Source organism: Lissotriton helveticus, chromosome 5_1, assembly GCF_964261635.1.
Source record: "Lissotriton helveticus chromosome 5_1, aLisHel1.1, whole genome shotgun sequence".
Taxonomy (NCBI): domain Eukaryota; kingdom Metazoa; phylum Chordata; class Amphibia; order Caudata; family Salamandridae; genus Lissotriton; species Lissotriton helveticus.
Window position 1 is genome coordinate 2,077,891,597 of NC_136065.1, and position 20,436 is coordinate 2,077,912,032.

The following is a 20,436-nucleotide window of genomic DNA, read 5'->3' on the forward strand; positions in this document are numbered from 1 at the left end:
TGCCTGCCCCGCTTGGTTTTGGGGACGGCCGCTATCGCCCACGGAGGAGCTGCTTTCTCCACCGCGGGGCCCTACGGAGGCGGGTGCGGCCTTTGCTCGCATTGTGTCCACGGCTGTGGGTATTTTGCGCATGGGTGATCCAGCTGCACATTTCCCTGCGGATCATCTGCTGGAGGTTCTCCATCAGGGCTCTGGTGGAAGGGAACTACTGCTTCCTTTTGAAGGTTCGCTCCTTTCTTCCCTGATGGGGACTTGGGGGAGGGGCATCCCGCCACAGGGGACCCGGTGCCCCAACACCTCCTGCACCGGCACCTTCCAGCACCGCGTGACCCCACGTGTCTTTCCCTCCACCCCTCTACCTCCAGTCCACTTTTGCGGACTGCCTTTCCCTCTCTGTCACCACTGTTGTCTCCGCCATCCCGGGAGGCCCACTGGCTGGACTCTTGGGGGCGCAACATGTTCACCTCAACCAGCGCTGCTCTGCGGGCCCTTAACACCTTGTGTGTTGGCTAGGGTCACTGTAGGAAGATCCAAAGAAAAGGCAGGAAACAAAGTAGTGAGCTAGGCAGTTTATTTTGTCCGTCTGCTCGTAATGAAGTCCAGTCAGAAGTGACCGCTCCCACATAACAGCATTACAATCCCCGTTCCCCAAGCATTTTAAAACATAACATTCTTCCCAAAGATAAACACGCGACTGTCACGAGCTGTGGAATTGCAAGACCACACGCTCGTGATAGCTCGCACAACATAGACAGTTCCCAACAGTCACCTCTTGTTTATGGGATTCGGCCGAGTCTTTGGGATCCTCCACGTCGCAGGAGACTGTTCAGGGTTACTTGCGGCACCATGCGTTGTATGGCCGGGAGCAAGCGGCGTTTATTCTTCGCTCCGCTCTGGACATATCGGAGGTGCTGGGTCGTGCCATGTCTTGGCGGGCCTTCGTCCTCCTCCTTCTCCCCCCTCAGTGACTGGTGAGTTGATCTGGTTCATGGACCTCCCTTTGGGCGAGTCGCCCTTGTGCTGTGTGTTTTATGGCCACTCTAGTCCTCCTTGCTGAGACTGTGGCTTGTTGGCTGCTGGACGGCCCATGTTGCCTGTGTGTGTGTGTTTTTTGCTTGAGTTATCTGCGCAGATTGGCCCTGAGATTAGGCCTTCTGTTTTCCCTTGGGCTGCTTGCCAAGCCTTCTGCGGGGTTTCTTTTCCCCGCAACTCTTTCATTGTTCCTCTGCTGCAGAAGTTTCTTCCAAAGAGGGTTCCCATGTCTTGGGACTTAACGTACCCTATGTGGGGTAGTGATATATAATTCTACTTGAGGAAAACAGACATCATACATAATGCTGATCAGCTTTTTGTAGCTTATAGAAAAATCTAAAGGGATATCCGGTCACTAAACAGACTATAGCATGTTGGATATCTTCTGCAATCCAGTTTTGCCATCAGCAAGCAGGCAAACCTCTACCGTCAACAGTAAAAGCTCGCTCTACGAGAGGCGTTTCTTCTTCTTCTTCAACGGCTCTCTTTGCCGTTGTGCCTATTCAGCAGATTTGCAGAGCAGCAACTTGGTCCAGCAGGCACACTTTCATCAAGCATTACTGTCTGGAAGCTGCAAGTAATGCTGATACAGCTGTAGGACAAGTGGGGCTACGTAATATTTTTCATTAAGGTGAGCCCCCCCCTATCCTTCCCACCTTCCTTTGTTTGACAAATTCTATTATGATAGTTGATGTCACTGTTATTTTGTACTTATGCATTGTCAGATACTATGTACGTATATACTTTTCTATATATTTATGTAGATATTTATGGTTATATAAGTAAGTGATCTATGAATCCATTATACACTTGAAGAGGTACAGGATTTTGTACATTGTGTACAGCATAGCTTTTTTTATGAAAATACATACCTATGATAGAACTGCTATCTATTCGGATTCAAGCATGTGAATCTATGAAAAATACCCCAATAGTGGAGAAGAAAAGAAGTTACTTACCTGTAAACTGTGGTTTTCCAGTATTCCCATGCGAATCACCCTCCTCCCCTTAGAGGCTCCCCTGGTTATTTAAAAGGTTTATTCTACACTTGTACTTGAAAATCTGAGAGCGTGGAGCCTCTGTGGAGAGGGTTCTAGAGGGTGCTGGCGCCTGATTGGCTGGAGTTTGGACCATACCTAATGACTATGACGAGATATTCAACTGAATGTTTTTCTCTATTAACTTTAATGTTAGAGTAATTACTAACTGCTTTTTATGTACCGTGGGACTCCCACTTCGACGACTGAAAATGATTCAAGGTTGTGAATCTCTGAAAGATGCCAATACTTCCACAGTTTACAGGTAAGTAACTTATTTTCGTCCTATGACTCTAATGCCAACATGTTTAAGCCCTTTTAAAAGGCCCAAAAGGGTCCTAGACTTTCTTCAGTGCAAATGGATTTCCCTTCCTTGTTCTGCCAGTAGGTACTTTCCTATATTTCAATATAAAGTGCAGAAAGCTGCACTCCTAAGGACCAGTAAGTAGAATACTTATCTCTCATCCGGTACCATGTGGTATCCTGTCCGCCCTCTTGCGAATGTTCTAGAATGTCTAAAGGGACTGTGGTTAAAGGGGGTAGCCTTTTAGTCAGACTTACATCGAAGGGCCTGCCCCATTGCCTCACCTACCTGGGTCCGCGTCTCCCGGCATTTCAAGATTTGTCAAGCTCAAAGTGCCATTTCTTCTTGGTCAGACATCGCTAATACATGTCATCCCTAGACAGGCAAATCTGCATAATTTCTAGGAGGTTTATCTTCATAGCCTCCTTCTTCTCTTCCTTAGCCTATGCAGACCAAAACCGGAAGCAGCACCAAGAGCTGAATGATGGGGTATCCCGTCCAAAAGCTGGGCTATACGACGACCCAGAACTGCCTCTGAGCCACGGGGTAAGTGTTGTACCTTATTTTTACATCCCAGGTATTCAATAAACAAAGCTCCAATAGTCCATCATCTTCGTTAATTAGGCCTGAGTTGCAGCAAATTAAGTGGATGTGCTTTGAACTACACAACCCTCCCCCACATCCCACAGACTACCATGCATCTCATTTCCATTGTGCATCATGCATTAGGGAATCTGACTACCGTAGTCTCTTTTCTACCAAACATCTTGTGATGCTAATTGAAATCTCACCCACAAAGGTGCTTGCTGAACGTAAGGCACATACCCTTTATTTTTTATTTATTTTTATTTTAAAGGTTTTATATAGCGCTGGCTAGACCCGGAGATATCCGAGAGCTTTACATGAGCATCAGATCATAGTTACAGGTTACATCATTACAAAGGTTACACAGTTATTAGAGCATGGCAACATAGTTACTTGTAAGGTTGAGATAAACAATAAGCACAAATATGTAAGGGGAAAAGCCGGCTAGGGGAAAGATATAGGGGAGGGGGGAAGTAGCTGGGGAAGTAGACAGATAATGAAGGCGGGAAAGAGGAGGGGAGGGTGAAGCACACCGCATGGCAAGAGGAGGAAAGCAATGTAGTCCGCAGAAGATCTCTGGGGTATAGATTCAATGTTCTCTCATCCCAGCTCACTGGATTGTCGTTTCATTACTCAACGGTGTAAGTGACACCTTTTGGTAAGCTCAGGGGATCCTTGCCCTTTCTAAAAACTATGATGAATGATTTTTTTTGTTAAAAGTTATTGGGTCTGCCCCAAACACAACCTGCATGATCTGTCAGCGCAAATGTATTTTGAGTTAGTCGAGACTCTGTCAGCAAACATTTACGTAAGGGGCTTATTCCCATTTCTGGGTTGAGGCCAGGTGTAAGTGCGTTGATGGTCTTTATGTTACTGGAGATGGAGAGGAGAATGAGTTACAGTGGCAAACGTATTGTTTGTACAAAAGAGATTACATGCTCTCTAAGCAGGGGTCACTGAAGCCCCAACAGTTGACTCCAGATGAAGTAGCAAAGTCCATTCTTTAATGGAGAGTGCCTTCACCAAATTCAACCTGTTTAAGGCCTCCAAAGAGAAACTGTGGCTCCTTACTAAGATACGTGGGGCACCCAATGTTTGATCCAAGACTCCAACACCTCCAGCCGTTAAACTCTGCTGCCAGCACCTTGTGAAGCCTTTTTGAGGCAAAATAACAAAGTCTAGTGTTAGAATGATCAAAGTTAGGCTGAAGATTACAGCTATTTTTCTTATGCTCTTAAAGGAGTGATAAAATACACATACCCAACATAAGCAGTTGTGTGTGTTTCCCCCCCAACATATTAGATCCTGGTCAAATCTGAATGGTGAGTGAATTATAAATCTGGGTGGATGAAGCCTTATACGTATTGCCCCCATTGACTGTGAATTCTCCTTCATCCCATCCCAAAGTAGTTACAGAATGCTAATCTAACAGTCTATTCAATTGCTGCTTTTCTTTGAGAATCCATCTCTAATTTTTTTGCAGGGGGCGAGCATAGGATTTTAATGTGCTGTTGGCAGTACTTAAAAAAACCCTGCAATTTTTTTAATGAATGAAGTGACTTGCATCTACGAGTACTCTGGGGAGCCAACAAGAGTCCGCAGGAGGGAATATTTGCACATTATACAATGGGGAGAGTGCCACCGACGCTTTCTTGAGATTGTTAATATTGCAGGAGACCTCGCCATAGTTCTGAAAAACATTACTGGTTTGTTACACGTGCCAGAATCAAAGTCTTTTTCGGGAAGATCGGTGTTTTGACACATATCTTGGCGGCTTAGCTTATTTCGGTTTATATGGGAACCTCCATCGACTTCGGTTTGGCATTTGAGTGCTTTTTTCAAAATGAGTGATCTGTTGATGGAGACCTTTTTAGGTTTTGCCTGGCGAAAAGATGCGCTCTGCGCATCTTTTTCGCGCAGGCGAAAACCTGATGAGAACTGTAGTGTGGGTTTGGGTCGGCCCTCGTCATTCATTGGCTGGCTCCATAAATGGAGCCTAGCCATTGGACGAGGGGCCTGTCCGTCAATGCCGGACCAGATTCGGGGGCGTTCCCGAGATTCTTTGGCTTTTGCCGACGTCACGCGACGTCAGCCGAAAGCCGGGAACGCCCCCGAATCTGGTCCGGCCGGGCCGTGCTTGTTTTTTGTGTGTATTTAGTATGGGTGACAATCCAGATGCCTGTTGTGCTCGCCACTATGATGTGTTCTCCGACGGGGTTCACACAGTGTTTAGCTGCCTGGTTTCCTACACGGTGCTTGGTTGTTTAATTGATTCTGTACGCGGAGGTTAGCTGGTTTATAGTACTGTGCAGTATGCTCAGTTCCCGAGTGCCTGTTGGTGCCACGCACGTCCCCTGGCTGCCGTCGTCTCGTGCGAGTGCTCGCTGTTACTTGCTGCCTGTTGGTGTGGTATGACAGCGATCGGCTGCCTTTTGGGAGCGTGCACAGTTCCTGCCTGTCGGTGCTGCTCTGCGGGTCGGTGCTCCGTCCGATGCAGTGTCAGCGCACGGTGCTTGCCCGCCTGTTGATGCCGTATAGGTGCATGCGCTGCGCGCAGTGCCCGCCTGTCAGTTGGCGCAGCGCACGGTGTGGTGTGCAGGGAGCCCGGCAGCCAGGCGGCCGAGCATCCAGAACCCCCTCCGGCAGTTTGCTGTCCCTCACTCTGACAAGAAGCGGAACCCCAGCTGTTTCCGTCTCTTCTCTGCGCTCTCGGATCCCTGTATGATCCGAACGCGCGCTGAGCATCCCCGGCTCGATCCTTTCTGCTGTCAAAGTTTTATTTTTTAGTTAGTTTGTTCTCCTCGGCTCAGTATCCCGCGTGTGCTGCGCGCTGCGGAGCTCCCCGGGAAGGGGACCCCTCATCTCCGGCAGTGCTAATGATGCGCTCCGAGAAGCTGCTCCAACTCCCCCACACCTGCTGCCTCTGAAGAAGTCACTTCTCCCCGCGCAGGTCCATGGACAGGGCAGCAGGTGCCCCCCGGTGCCCAGGGTCACACGTGGGGTGCTTCAGGCTGCAGCGCTCTGCGGAAAGTGCCGGCTGCCCTCCTCTTCTCCTCGGGCGCCCTCCCCAGCGCCGGTGGCTCCGATGCTCCTGGCTGCCAGGTTCAGCCCTGTCAGCGGATCCTCTTCAGGAAATGACGTGGCGGCTCAGGAGCCGGTTGCCAGGAGACGGAGGGACACAGTCCAGCTCTGCATAGGTGAAGAGAACAGTGCCGGGGGCTGCAGCATGTGCTGGGGGTGCCCGGAGGGTTTATCTATGGCCTGGCGACCGGAGTGCCCCGAGGGTCCGTGAACGGGGCAGCTACTTTCAGTCTAGGAGAAACAAGCCTGGGGGTTATGGAGTCACTCACCCAAGTAAAGCTTCCAATAGGTAAACATACAGGGAAATGTCTGGAATTACTTCGTTTGGCCAAAATTCAAATGTTCTGTCGAATCCTTAAGCTGACTGAAGTTCATACAAGATTTCTTTTTCGCGCCGTTGCTGAATTCCCTGCACACATGGATGTCCAGCGTGGGATCAGTGTGTTTATTTTCGAGAGCTCACATTTAGAGCAATTTCGAGCACGCTGTGGTGGAGGCTGTAATGGTAACCCTCACAGAAGACCACATTATCCAGCACTGTAGCGTAGCCAGTGTGACACTGCGCTAGTGCAAGAAAGGACACGGGCCCACTGGATGCTGTCGGCCACATAAATAAAAGCAATAATCGGGGTTCACGTGCCCCTCAGGCCTCTGGGCGCGGCGTCACTGCACCTGCTGCACCAATGGAAGCTACGCCACTCCCCTCCCACTGCCACTATTACACCTGTGTGATTCTCAGGGATGGGCATTTAAATGTTATCAGAGTCTGCAAGTACAGTGCTGCCAGGTTCTACTTAATGGTTCTCTTCATGTACTGGTCATAGAACGAGAAGTGTTAGGTGACACCTGAGCCTGTTGCCTTCCGCTCTTTGTAGCAGGTGCATTAACCCTCTGCGCTGTCTTACCAGTGAACGTGAATACTTACCGCAAATGACAGCGCAAATGCATAACTACAAAAGCACCTCGAGAGCTCGGTGTGATCAGCAGTGCAGGGAGTACTATTTCGGTTTACCAGTTTAAACTTCCTCTCGGCTGCAGAGATCTGCATTTATACTTCAAAGGCAGTAAAACAAAGTGCGCTCACGCATGTTTACAGTGCTACGAAACGTCAAAAGGCATGCAGCACTATTCGTTTTTAGGTTTCGACTGCAAAAAAGCTGCGCAAGCAGCTTTTGCGCAGGAGAAAGCTAATGAGTACAGTATGTTGCTCGGGAATCCGCCCTCTGTTTCATTGGCTAGCTCCATAAATGGAGGCTAGCCATTGGAACAGAGAGGCGTCCGTCATGGCCGGACCAGATTCGGGGGCGGTTCCGAGAATTTTTGGCTTTTGGCTACGTCAGGCTACGTCAGCCAAAAGCCAAAAATTCATTGCCCATGAAATCGTCCCTGCCGCCGCCCGTCGCCCGACCAGGAAGTCAGGCAGGCCGGGGGCGGGCCTCCGGGACACCCGGAACCGGAAGTAGGAGGGCTGGAGCCTACCCCGCCTCCCCCGGAAAAATCGCGGCTGCATTGGGCACCGGGGCAGGCAGGAGCCTACTCTGCGCCCCGGTGCACTCACCCGGAAGAAGAGAGGCAGCGGATGGTGTAGGCGGGGCTCCGTTGTGAGGAGTAGAACCCCGCCGCCCAGGAGAAAGGAGCCGTCCGCCTGTCCAGCCACGGGACCTCCATGCGCTGAGGAGGGCCCCGCATCCTGCCGGAACCGCAACAGCAGGAGAAGCCGGTGAGTGGGGCAGCTGTTTCTGCTGTTCCCTGCTTGTGCCTCGGTTTTCGTGCCTCTGTGGCCGGCTTCTGGGTTGTAGCGCCTGTGCGCAGATCTATAGCAACCCAGCTTGGCGTGCATCTCCCGCTGCCATCTCAGTGGGCGAGTCGTGCTGTATTATTGTCCAAACATCAATAAGGAACTTGGGAGGGACTATTTTGTAAAGAAAGTGGGTGAAAAACTATTGAAGTCAGGCATGAACCCAGAAGTATATAGCTGGGGCAGGATTGACATCATAGGGTTTAGGTGGTTAACCTTTAGATTTTAGGACTAGACAGGCTAGAGGCAAATTTTATGTTGCTAAGCATGGATCACCTGCGCTCGGTTCGTTTGACCAATGTAATTTACACATCATGCTTGATCCAACCAGCCAGGAACAAGTCCTGGTGATTGATGAAGGGATACAAATGAGTAATGAGTTGACTACAAAGTTTCTAAATGTTTTCCGTTGTAAGCTAGGACATTTTAAAGGATTCAAGCACAAGATTATCTTGGTAACTGATGCAAAGCTCATAGTTCACAAAGTACGGAGTATTCATTTTATGGTGAGGGAGGACGTTTCCAAGGAACTTGAGTAGTTGATAAATTGTGGGGTCATAGAACTGATTGATGAGTCAGATTGCATATCTCCTTTGGCCGTAGCCAGACAGGTGTGTGTGGCTCTGGGTGAGTGTGTGTGGCTCTGGGTGGGTGTGTGTGCCTCTGGGTGAGTGTGTGTGGCTCTGGGTGGGTGTGTGTGGCTCTGGGTGGGTGTGTGTGGCTCTGGGTGGGTGTGTGTGGCTCTGGGTGTGTGGGTGTGGCTGTGTGTGTGTGTGGCTCTGGGTGGGTGTGTGTGGCTCTGGGTGGGTGTGTGTGGCTGGCTCTGGGTGTGTGTATGTGTGGCTCTGGGTGGGTGTGTGTGGCTCTGGGTGTGTGTGTGTGGCTCTGGGTGTGTGTGGGTGTGGCTCTGGGTGTGTGTGGGTGTGGCTCTGGGTGTGTGTGTGTGGCTCTGGGTGGGTGGGTGTGTGTGGCTCTGGGTGGGTGGGTGTGTGTGGCTCTGGGTGGGTGTGTGTGGCTGGCTCTGGGTGTGTGTATGTGTGTCTCTGGGTGTGTGTGTGTGGCTCTGGGTGTGTGTGTGTGGTAGTAATTGCTGTCTGCTGAGCTCGTCCATAGGGTACAATAGGTCTCACATTTGCGAGAGATTAAGCTATTGGCATTGTAAATGACAATGCCATTTATTTATGTTTAAAAAAACATAAATAAAAATAATGTCAAGAGCAATGCCAATAGCTCTAACTTTAACAAAGGCAAAACCATTGCATTGTAAATGCTTGTTATTATTATTAGGAGGAAAGCTTTGTTGATCTTATGTATACAGTGTCCCATCATCACCTGTCCCCCCTCCATTATCGGATTTTCTAGAAAACTGCTTCAAAATTCTGAGAACTAGAGGGTTGTGTGGCTGGGATTAAGAACTTATGCAAGTATTTATGATAACATTGCAAATGAATAATTCATCTTACAACACTTTCCTACTTTAACATTGGCAACTACTGCTACCATGGCTATGCAATGAACCCACTCTTATAACTCCACATCCTGAATTGTTACTGCTCCAAGGGTATGCAACTAAGTCACAAGCAACACGTCCAAAGGAAGTTTTGGTGTTGTTTGTCCAGTTAATGCTGGGGATTTTACAGATGTGATCTAGAAAGATATCAAAAATTGATGATTGGAAAGGAGGGGTTTGCGTTGGAAGAAATTCTCTCAGTATTTGTTGGACGACTGTATCTGGCTTAATATGTTTCTTTTAAAAAAAAATAAACATTTTAAACATCCTTGTCATTGTTTTCAACATAAGAGCATACCTCAGCGTCACATTTACCATCATTGATCTCCCACAAACCTAGCTCGACTGACCGGAACCCACAGAATCACTTTACTGCATCCCCATCCCTTTGATACATCTCGGGTCGTTCGTACATTTTCTAATTCCCCCCCATTAAACCCAAAATTTATGGCTGTAAAGCAGTTGCCACACATCTGCCGGCAGTCCAAGAATTTAGTAGCATAAAGAATACATGTGTTTGATTTCTTTGTTCAGTCTTTTAAATCTCACAAGGCACTGGATCCAAACTACCTTCAGAAGCTGACACTGCATTACATACTTGATCAAACCCCGAAATCAAGCAGAGCATTCATAATCGCACACATTTGATTAAGTCTTTAAGTCCAGTGAAGGAAACCAACTTGAGTCATGTGTGCTGATTTGTGGAACTGTCTACCTACAGTACCAAGGAACCAGACCAGTTTGACATCCTTCAAAAGAAATCTTTAATATGAGCCTTTTGTTTGTTTTTTCTTAATAAATGCACTGGAACCTTCACTCCTCGTACCTTATGAGGAGGACCTACCTCGAGAAATGTAGTCTATACTTCTCTAATGCTCAAACCTCCAGTGATCTAGTTCTCCAGCATTGGATCATCTATTTATATGCTAAAATCATTCCCCGTTGTCAACCTGGGAAAGAGATTCCTAGCTTTTTCAGAAAATGTATCAGGAATGTGAATATATGAACGATTCCAACGCTGGACAACTGGAATTACAAGTAAGTAACTAATTTCTTACTCTTTCTGCAGGTCCCTCAGCAGCTCCTAACACATCAAGCAAGATTTCATATGGTAAACCAGTCTCTGTAATCGCGCTAGTTCTGCAGAGCAGCTTCTGCATACAAGCTAGCACTATACAAAGCAATTAAATTAACAAATGAATCTTGCAAGTGCTTATTCTCTACTCTCTTTCAACATTAGAATTTTTTTTTCTATCTTTTTTTTTTGCCCTACACATTTAATGTTGAAATAATCACGGATACTGTGAACATCTGGCTAAAGGGTGAATTTCATAGTTAGTGTTGCAATTATTAACTTATTGTTAAAGTGTAAATCACTTACATTTCTCACAGTGTGTAATTGTTTATTAGTTGGGAGGGTTTGAGGTCTGTCTAGACCTGCTTTCAACAATACTTGGAACTAGGCCATCATTTGTTTTGGCAAATACTGAGTCTTGTTCTTGTAAGTGCTGTGATAAATCAATAGGTGTTGTTCCAAAGGCGCATGAGGGTGTTGGTTTGGGGGCTGTTTTGCCATTTCCCTCCCAAAATGGCGAGTCAGCATAACGTGATCACCATCTGACTAGGCAATTGAAAGCATCTTCTTTGTTACTGATCTTATCTTTCATTTCACAATACTGAAGTCAGTTCTATTGTATAACCTGTTATTAATTGTTGAAAGTGAAATTTACCCAAGCCAAACAAATTTATACTGAGAAGTCTCCTCCCTCTCAACCCCCCCAATATAAAAGTTCCCATTAAGTGTAATATAATGAAGATGCACAGCTGTTTTATCAACCAAAGGGATTCCAAAGGTCCACAAAAGTTCTAGTTGATAAATCCGGTTAAAACTAATGATTCAGCTTGTAACTAGTATCTTCCAGGCCCCAAATTCCTACTGTGCGCTTTTTCAAAATTAACTGTGAGATCATGGTGGTATCATGTTCTTGAAGTTTGTGAGTCAGAGTTCTATGATTCTGTGATACACTAAAGGTTACACTCCCTAATGTGATCGCAGTATGCTATCATGATCATCATTTCAATGTTTTGCTCAAACCTAGTGTTCTGCGCAGGGGACTTGTGTCCTGATTCCCTTTATGTATACTGGTTTGGTTGTTGCTCTCAAAGAGGCTGCTGGACTCACTTGATCAGCAGGGCACATTCTTGTTGACTACGCTCCTAATGTAGCAAGTTATGTATTTATGTAGTTATGATCGTTTTTTTTTACCTCAACAGGGTACAGGTTATCGAATACATTTATTTGGTCAAGAAACTCATGACTGCAAAAATCCGACAGGAACTCAAAACTGATCAGATGTCAGCGCCCAGTCTTCATGCATAGAGAGGCAGATTGTGGCAATTTGGGGTAGGCTCAGTCCTACTGGAGAGACTGGACATCCTCCTGAAGAGGTGGACAGAAAATGGAGAACAAACGCCTAAGCTCAGCAGGCTGATGTACCAAATTCTCCTGGCACAGTCCAGTGCTGCTAAGATGACTAGAATTTGGTCTGTCCTGATTTTTCTCAACAGCAGCAGAGGAAATTCTAGGGAGCCGCCAAGTTTATACTCTAGATTGCAGTAGTCTCCACACTGTGCATTTCTGCAGTGGCGAAAAGATCCATCCAGGGTACACTCTACTGGTGGGCAAATGTCCTGAGCCACACCATGTGAAGTTGCCGTTCCCAATCCATCAGTTGCTTTCTGCTTAGCTTGTCTCTCTTGGCATTTGGCAACGCCACACTGAGAGGGGTTGGCCTAACGGCTAAGGCGCTCGACCTCGGACCTGGGGAACTGGGTTCGAGTCTCGGTAACGACGCCAAAAACCCCCTGTGATTCTGGGCAAATCACTTAATCTCCCGTGCCTAAAAAAAAAATAAAAAAAATGAAAGTGTCCTCATGTAACGTAACTGGTGCTATGTAAAGCGCTCTGATAACTGATTCGGTTCGGTTCTAGTTCGCGCTATATAAAACTCTGCAAAATAAAATAAAATAAAAAAACCCACCATGGAAATGCTTTGTTTTCACCTTCCAGGTGTGCAGAGCCTCCTGGCAAAGGATCCAAGAACCCACTGTACTCTTTGTTTCACTACCACATAGTATTGTTGCTTGTTATCTATCAAGACCTGTACCAGGCATCCCTTGATGGACTGTAGAAAAGCCTTCAAGAACAGTTGATTGGCACAAAGCTTCAAAAGGTTGAGTGAAGTGTCATTCCACTGTAGTCCACAGACCTCCCCGATCTTTATAACTCTCACGTCACCAAACCCAGAGAAGAAGCATTTGTCACTGTTGTGACTGAATGGTGAAGCAGGAAGTGCAGTCTGTTGCAAGACCGGTTGGCAAATGCCTGCCACCACTGAAGGTACTGCACTGTCTCCTTTGAGACATAGATGCTGGCCAACAAGCAGCCCCGATGTTGCTCACACTCTAGCTGAAGAGTCCATTGCACTACCTTCATGGGCACCAGGAAGTAGAAAGAGTCTGATTTCTCACTCCAACTCTGCTGCCCTTCTTGACTAAAAGTGAATTGACTTCCTTCAGATGGGTGGGTCCATAATCTGTTGAAACTTGAGCAGAGACGGATGGGATACAAGAAGAAGATTAAACTAAAGACAAGATGTAACCCCTTTAAACAATCTGTAGCACTCTGATTAAATTTTTCCTCCCTATCTAGAAATCACTAATTTCAGATCTTCATTCCCTCTGATTGCATGTGATAATGCAAAGGAGAATAAGAGTGGTCTTTGCTATTGATGTAGCAGGTGAGGAGGAGAAAGTAGGTTGTTGTCCAAGCTTTGTCTACCGCAACATCCTCTAGAGCAGCAAAAAGTTTGCGTTTTTTGCTGAACTGGCTGGAAGGACTGTTGCTGTTGATATGCCAGGTCCCGTGAGTAGTATCTAAACTTTCTATATTGCTGGTGAAACTCTGGCCTGGCTGGAGTAGTGGCAAGGAGGGGGCGTAAAGCTTCAGTCTTAAATTGGTCTTTCGCCGAAGTGGCATTGTAGGAAAATAGTGTTCTGTTGCAGTACCCCACACTTTTTGCCTGGTGTCTGATGCAACTTTGACTGAGTGTGAACTGGGTCCCTGCGAACCAGGCCCCAGTACCCTTGTTCTTTTCCCTAAACTGTACCATTGTTTCCACAATTGGCACACAGCTGGCTCACATAAGTCCCTTGTAAAAGGTACCCGTTGTATCAAGGGCATTGTGACCAGAGAGTGTCTCTAAGGGCTACATTGGCCCCAGCCTTACTGGCCTGTCTCTAGCTTCGCAGAGCCTGCAATGAAAGGCGAGCTGTCTTGCAGACCGCAACCTCTGTAAACCATAGGAGCTCTGCTGCCTTCGAAAGACTCCAATGGACGACGGCCCTGTCCCAAAAAAATCAACTCCAAGGACTCCTGTGCCATCTGGAACCGTGAGTCCTGCCCACTCTGCACCGACTCCTATGGCCTGAGTCTGAGTGGCCCACCGGTCCAGTGAAGGTCCTCTAGTGATCCTGACCTCGAATCCAGCATTGGCTGACCTCCACAACGACGCCTGCAGTGTGAATCTGGAGGGTCTTTCCAACCGCGACCGGCCTAGTAAGAGGAAATCCGATGTCTAAAGGCACCCCTGCAGCTTGTTTCCAAAAAAGAAGAATCTCCATAGGATTGCATTGGGCGCCCAACACTGTGTGTGCACCCGGCTGCCCCTGTGCTGCTGGTGGTGTAGTTTTGGTGCTTGTGGTCCACCCGGTGCTTATCTAAACCCCCATTGCCTGTGCCCTGAAACTGCAGGTACTTACTTGCAACCAGCACCTCTGTGGTTACCCCCCAGTCTCCGTTGCCTAACATTGGGCCCAGTGACCTCTGCACCCGGCTGCCCCAGTGCCGCTGGTGGTGCAGTACCTATCTTTATCTGAACCTTGCCCAGAGTTGTTCTAAACCCCGAAGACTGGATGTGTAAGTCAAATACTTACCTGTAAATGTGCTCAACTGTTTTCCTCCCATAGGATTGCACTGCATTTCTTAAACATTGTACCAAGTGTCTATCTTGTACATTGCCAAGTCCCTGCTAGTGTTGATTGACACCATAAAGTATTTTCAGTATTACTGTAAGGTATTCCTACTACTTTTGCAAACACCTTTCCATTGTACCTGAAAAGTATTGCTACTTTAAGCTGGTAGTTACCTGCAACTGAGTGTCTCTTGATTCTAAAATAAAAGTAACAAAAGTCATATTTTTATACAAATCAATTGGTCTTGGATTCAGTCTTTGAGTGTGTGTGTAGTCATGTTGTGCATGAGTGTGTACAATAAATGCTTAACACAGCCCTGTGATAAGCCAAACTGCTCAACCACACAACCTCAAAAGACAGTAAGGTATTATTTACTTTAACCTCTGAAAAGCTTCTGGGGGATCCACTGGGCTCTGTAGTGTATATATAGAGCCAGCTTCCTACAGGTATACTCCCCAAAAAGCATGGACACATCAAAGGACAAATTCATTGAGGATGCTTGGGTATCCCCAGAAAATCAGGTTGCATGCATTCAAGCATGTTGCCAGATTACAATGCTGATTCCTACAGCGTGGAACACAGTCTGTTGTCAGCCCGTAGCAAGTATGTTGCTGCATCTTGTTGATCGTGAACAGATTAATACCTCAGGGACAGCTGGCAATATCTCCGGAGTCATTTCCCATAGTGTATGTGTGTAGCAGCCCTAAAGACAGAACGTATTCAAGGAACCTAGGGTAAGGCTGGTGAACTAGAAAACGTAATGCTTCAATTCACTATTTGGCAGGGCAGAAGGAAATGCATTTGGTTGACTTTACAAGTTGCTGCTTGCACCATTAGAGTTTCTAAAGTTGGGTTACAAAGGTTGCGACACCCAGCCACAGGTTGATAAACTGAAGGACGGCACTGTCAGAAGCCATCAAAGTTATCTGGAATGCCTCATTAATGGCCAACAACGTTTCTGAGAAGGCAGGCCCAGGTTGTAAAATTTCAGTCAGCTGGTTAAATTTTCTTTCTACAGTAGACCATCAAGGACCTCTGTTGCCCTGTGCACAGTGATCGTATTCCACAGCTGCACCTTGGTGCTTTCGTAGTTGGACACATGTCTGGCAGTGGCCTATGCCTGCTACGGATTGGAGTATGAACTTGACCCGTTGTGGGCTCTGCTGGAGCGGGATCAAAGCCAGTGTAGCGGATCAATGATGACATCTGCTTCCTGCAGTCTTGGCACGGTTTAACATAAATCTGAAAACTGAGCTTTGGATCCACATCTAAGGGTACAGAAAGAAAGGAAATAACATGAATGCACGTATGTGTGTCTGTTCTGACTCTGGGCGGCACCGGGTCACTGCGGACTACTGCTGCATGGGGAAGCACTTACTTTAGGGAATTCTGGTCCAGTCTGGCATATGGGATTGTTCTAAAGGTGAGGAATCTAAGGTACTTATCAATTCAGTGAACTTTCATTAGTGATAAAACACTTCTTCCAAGACTTCAGCAGCTTCAGCATGTTAAGGAATCTTATACCTCAGAGCATTGGAAATATGCAGCATTCTTCTCATGACTACCCTATTGTGGCACTGAATTCCACAATTTACAATCTTGATGAACAACAAACTTTACTAGTAGCTTAGCTGTTGTGTGCCTGAGGAAAGCTTGCTTTACTGCTCACAGTTCTGTATGAAGTGGTATCTCTGAGTGCTTCTGCCAAGAGACAGAATGAGTAAGGAGGGGATAAGGGTTTGTTTCTGCCACCCTGAAGCACATGTTTTATTTGCTCAAAGGCGTTTTTTTTATGTTGACATTGCAAGTCATTTTCTTATTCCTGATCTTCATATACTCACTTTGATGTGTTCATAAGTTGTTTGTCAGTGCATTAAATGCCCCCCCAAACGCTGTGAGGGTTTAGCTTTCTTTGTCATTCGTGCTGTTTTCTTGATAACCTGTTGCCGCACCAGCTGACCCGTCTCTTTTTCCCTGCTTAGATGATTGAGCTGGTCCTTGGCACTGGTCTGTACCTGTACGAGGGTCAGCTCACCCTGGCCCGCTCCAGCGCCCGCAGCCAGACTGCTCTTGCTCGGCTGCTGCTCGACGTCTTCTTCACCCGTGATGTGCAAGCCAAGAGCAACCTCTCTGGAGAGAATGGTCTGCAGTGCCTGAACCCGCGGGTGGTGGGCACCATCGTAGGTATGAGGAGGAAGGGGAGGAGTAGGAAGCATGGAGGCAAAGGGTGATGTCTAATTTTGAGTGTCTCCTATTTTTAGCCTAAAACCTTTTCTGCTTAGCTGTCTTTGCCAACAGCTGCTTTATGGAAATATTTAGAGTTCTAGCAGCACATAGACTGAGAGGTAGTGATCATGACAAATGGCTTACGCTATATTTTTCTGCCTTACAGAAAGGCAGACCCTTGAAATATGCAGAGTCCAATGCCGTACGCTGGCATCGCGAGCTAAAGCAGAGAAATGCATTGGCTGAATTGAGGTTTTGGATGCCCACCTTCTCTAATGCCAGTGACAAAATTGGTGAAATAGTGTTGCCTCTGTTTTCCTTTGTCCTCGTGCTATATTAGTCCAGAGGGAGGGAAAATAGATGTTGGTTGACTTGACCCTATACCCACATTGGAGGAGTGAAAGATTTTTTTTTTTTTAGCTCGCACAATGATAAAACATAAAATGGGGACCGTTGCCAATCGCAGGGAGAAAGAAAGAGAAAGGGGCATTGTTGTGGCAGCTAAGGTGTAACATCACTCGATTATAGGTTGACTTCACAGAGTTTGAATGGGCAGGATTTCATGGGAAGGATAGAAATAGGGCTACAGTGCTACCGGCATTAGCTGCACTATTGCGGGCCATCTTTTTTGTGCACCAGGAACCTAAGAGCTTCTGGCTTACTTGTTTGTGCCCCTTCACTGTTGTTCTTATTCTTCTGCTCTGGAAGAATCCTCAAAATACATTCTGGACATGGTTCCGATGATGTTCCTACGAGTTGGATGATTTCCCACTGTTCTTCCCTCATCTCTGTCTCCCAACTCAGTGAAGATCCTGTTGCGTCCCCTAGCAATGCCCAAAAGTGGCTCTGTACGTCCTTCACCTAGGTAGTCCAGTTTTGATGATCTTGCCATGACTTTATTCAGAATTTTTCAGGCTGTTCTGTTGGTGTAATTTGCCCCAATCTGCCCCTCTTCCCCCCCCAACACTTCCCAACTTCTCTCTCTCGCCCTTATATCTTACTACCCATGTCTCTGTTGCTGGATTCCTTTTCCTGTTTTCCTATAATAAAATCATCTGCACAACAATCACTCAGCAACAGGCTTTAAAATATATATACAATCTGGCGCATGCTTGAGCGAGCTATACCGTAGAGGTAGCTACTCGCACAAAGATGCATACATTTACCTACCATTGTTAGTCGGCCCTGGCCTTGGAGGAGCCTGTAGAATGCAGGCTGGTAGGCTCTTCAGAGTCCCTGGAGCCCAAGTGAGAAGATAGTACATCTCCTCATGCCACTCACCATAGATGTTTTATTTATCCAGACACGTTTATAAGAGGAATGGCAGAAAGCCATGCCTCCCGCACCTCAGAGGATACCAGCAATACACAGAATGTGCTACCCTAGGTGTGTGAGGATAAGAGGAGTTACCAGAGACACCATGACTATGCATAGCAGTATTCTTTGAAGCACTTACAAAGGTGCAGACAAAACTTGGCTTGGAGCAGCAAAACTGAGTCTTGGTTCTAGCATTTCAAAAAGTTGGTAAGAGGTTAAGTGCGTTTGTGGGCCACTTTCAGATGTCTATTGTGAGGTATGCCCTGTATTTACAAGTCTCTAATATGGTGTGATTTCTTCTCGAACCCCTGTTTTCAGCCTATGTCATCAGCCAGGAGCAGTACCAGCCTACCAGCTCTGCTGTCATCAAGAACTCCCTCCGGAATAAGCTGGGCTGCTTGCGGGCACCTTCTCGGCTCCTGCATTCCAAGAGCCGCTTGCTAGTGTCCTGACTGAATGCTTTGTGGCAGTTCTGTCTGGGGAGAAGGGATGAATTTCCTCATGGAGAAGGTGGAACAGTCATCAGAGGCACTGAGGACCTCTGCCCCACCATGGTATATGTGTCTGCTGTTGGTATCTTTCTCGGACACAATGGATGACACCGTACCAGACCAATGTGGGGTGATATTTTCATCCAAGGAGTCACCAAAGTAGCCAGTATTAATCAGTTTCCCAACATCTCCAACCATTCATAAAATGGGAGAGAACGACCACAAAGGAATATATATATGTGTGTCAGTCAAAGAGAATAAAGAAGGCATAACTTGGTTTTGTGCTGCAAAAAACTCTCACACGTCACATGCTGCCTTGGAAATACAAGGACTATATTTTTTTTTCTATTAAAAATATATGCATAGCAAACTGTGTATCAAAGGCAAAAATATATTATTGCAAATAATTTGAGAGGACAAATTAGGACGGAGAGATTTGAAACTGCTGTAAATAATTGTACTTCTTGTTTATTGTTCTGGTGTGTAATTTTCCTACGATGGGTCTTTGTTTCAATGTTCTGTTGTGTTTATTTGTCAAAAGTAGCAGCATCACCCAGTCTTGTGAAACGGCAAAACTGTCTGTTGTCTGAAATTCCCTCTGTCATTATCTGAGTCTGGGATCGGCCCTCAGTCATTTCCTTGATGTGATTTGTTTATTGTAATAAAGGGTGAGCTACTTTCTTCTTGCACTGACCGTTGTTTCATATGTAGGTCTGGTTACTGGCAGCTTTTACTGTCTCTTGCAAAGCTACTGTAGTCAATACGTTATAGATACTTGGAATAGGTTTTGGATCAGTACTTTGCTTAGTTTAATGGCTTAGTTGCCTAACTCTGCTCTTGATTTGATGGCTTTCCTCTCTATTATTGTTTGTTCTGCCCAGGAGCATTTCAGTCTCCCAGTGCTTTGATTGGATGAGTTGTATCCTTCCACGGCTGATGTCATGCATTGAACTGGTTGACAAATTATTTTCTCTCTTTTCCCTTTCTTCTCTTCTCCTCTCCCCTCCACTGTTTCTCTTTCTGTTTAAGCATGATCTGAAATTAACTCTGCCACTCGAATCCCTAGCCCTCTCACACTGTTAACCGCCACTCACTGTATGAACAAGGCCATCTTTAAATGGATCCGAGTCATCCATAACAAATGGCCATGTGCTTGTGGACTCCTATGCATGCATGACTGCGTTCTCTGTATACTTTTCTTCTTAAAGCTAATCAAAACCCATTCCAAGATGGATACTGTGCTTGACAACACATACACATTGGCCATCTTGTAATCCAACCCATTTACAAGATGGCAGGTGTGCCTACACCTGTGGAGGGGCCAACTTTTTTTTAGAAAACCTGCTCAGCAGCTATCTTATTTTGTTTTCTATCTCAGGCAGATGACATACCAAACCTACTTACCCTTTCTTCCTTTGGGTCTTGATTTCTATCTCCTTGAATGCGGCAGTCATTTGTGTCCACTGAGGGTCTCTGTTTACATTGATTGACACCTGGGATTGGCTACTATCTCCTCTACCCAGGTTGTGGTAGACTGACCGTAGTGGCGGAATTAATCTGTACTCCGTGGTACCTGTACCCCTCAGGAAGGTTTGTCTATCTGCTCCTTTTGTGCAGTCTCTTTTCCTCAGTTCATTTTGCGTCTATTGTGCCTGGGAAGTGCATTTTGAGAACCAGTGGGCTCACTGAGTGAGGATGGTGAGCCATTGAGTTTGTCAGCTGATCTGCTATTGATTCGTCTGGACATTCCAGCTCCACTGTGCACTTCGCTATTCCTTGTAAAAGCTTGGTGGTTGAGGACTGCACCAGCTCTTATCTGTGTTTAGCTAAGACTCGTTTGCTGGAATAATCCCCTCCCTTTATGCTTGGTGATGGTCAGGACATTAAGGTCTGGAGTTAACATTACTCTCTCGGGATAGCCCAAATCGGTACCAAGAGACCAGGGAGGATGGCAGCAGGCTCTGCTCATGCACTTATCAAGCAGTGAACATGCAGGAGAGAGGCCCAAAAATGTGAGGGCC

At 46.5% G+C, this 20,436-nt stretch overlaps 1 protein-coding gene across 3 annotated transcripts in view; it reads left to right on the top strand.

Annotated features, from left to right (window-relative positions):
• LOC144756320 (uncharacterized) overlaps window positions 1–19,104 on the top strand; it is a 47,149-nt gene extending 28,045 nt beyond the window's left edge. For 2 of the 3 annotated variants that reach the window (XM_078646018.1, XM_078646020.1), the window contains exons 5-7: window positions 2,816–2,919; window positions 16,364–16,565; window positions 18,243–19,104. In XM_078646018.1, coding sequence (XP_078502144.1) covers window positions 2,816–2,919; window positions 16,364–16,565; window positions 18,243–18,376 — 440 coding nt within the window. In that variant the 3' untranslated portion in view covers window positions 18,377–19,104. The remainder of the gene's footprint in view (window positions 1–2,815; window positions 2,920–16,363; window positions 16,566–18,242) is intronic. The other variant, XM_078646019.1, reaches the window with a different exon arrangement.
• The last annotated feature ends 1,332 nt before the right edge of the window (window positions 19,105–20,436 follow it).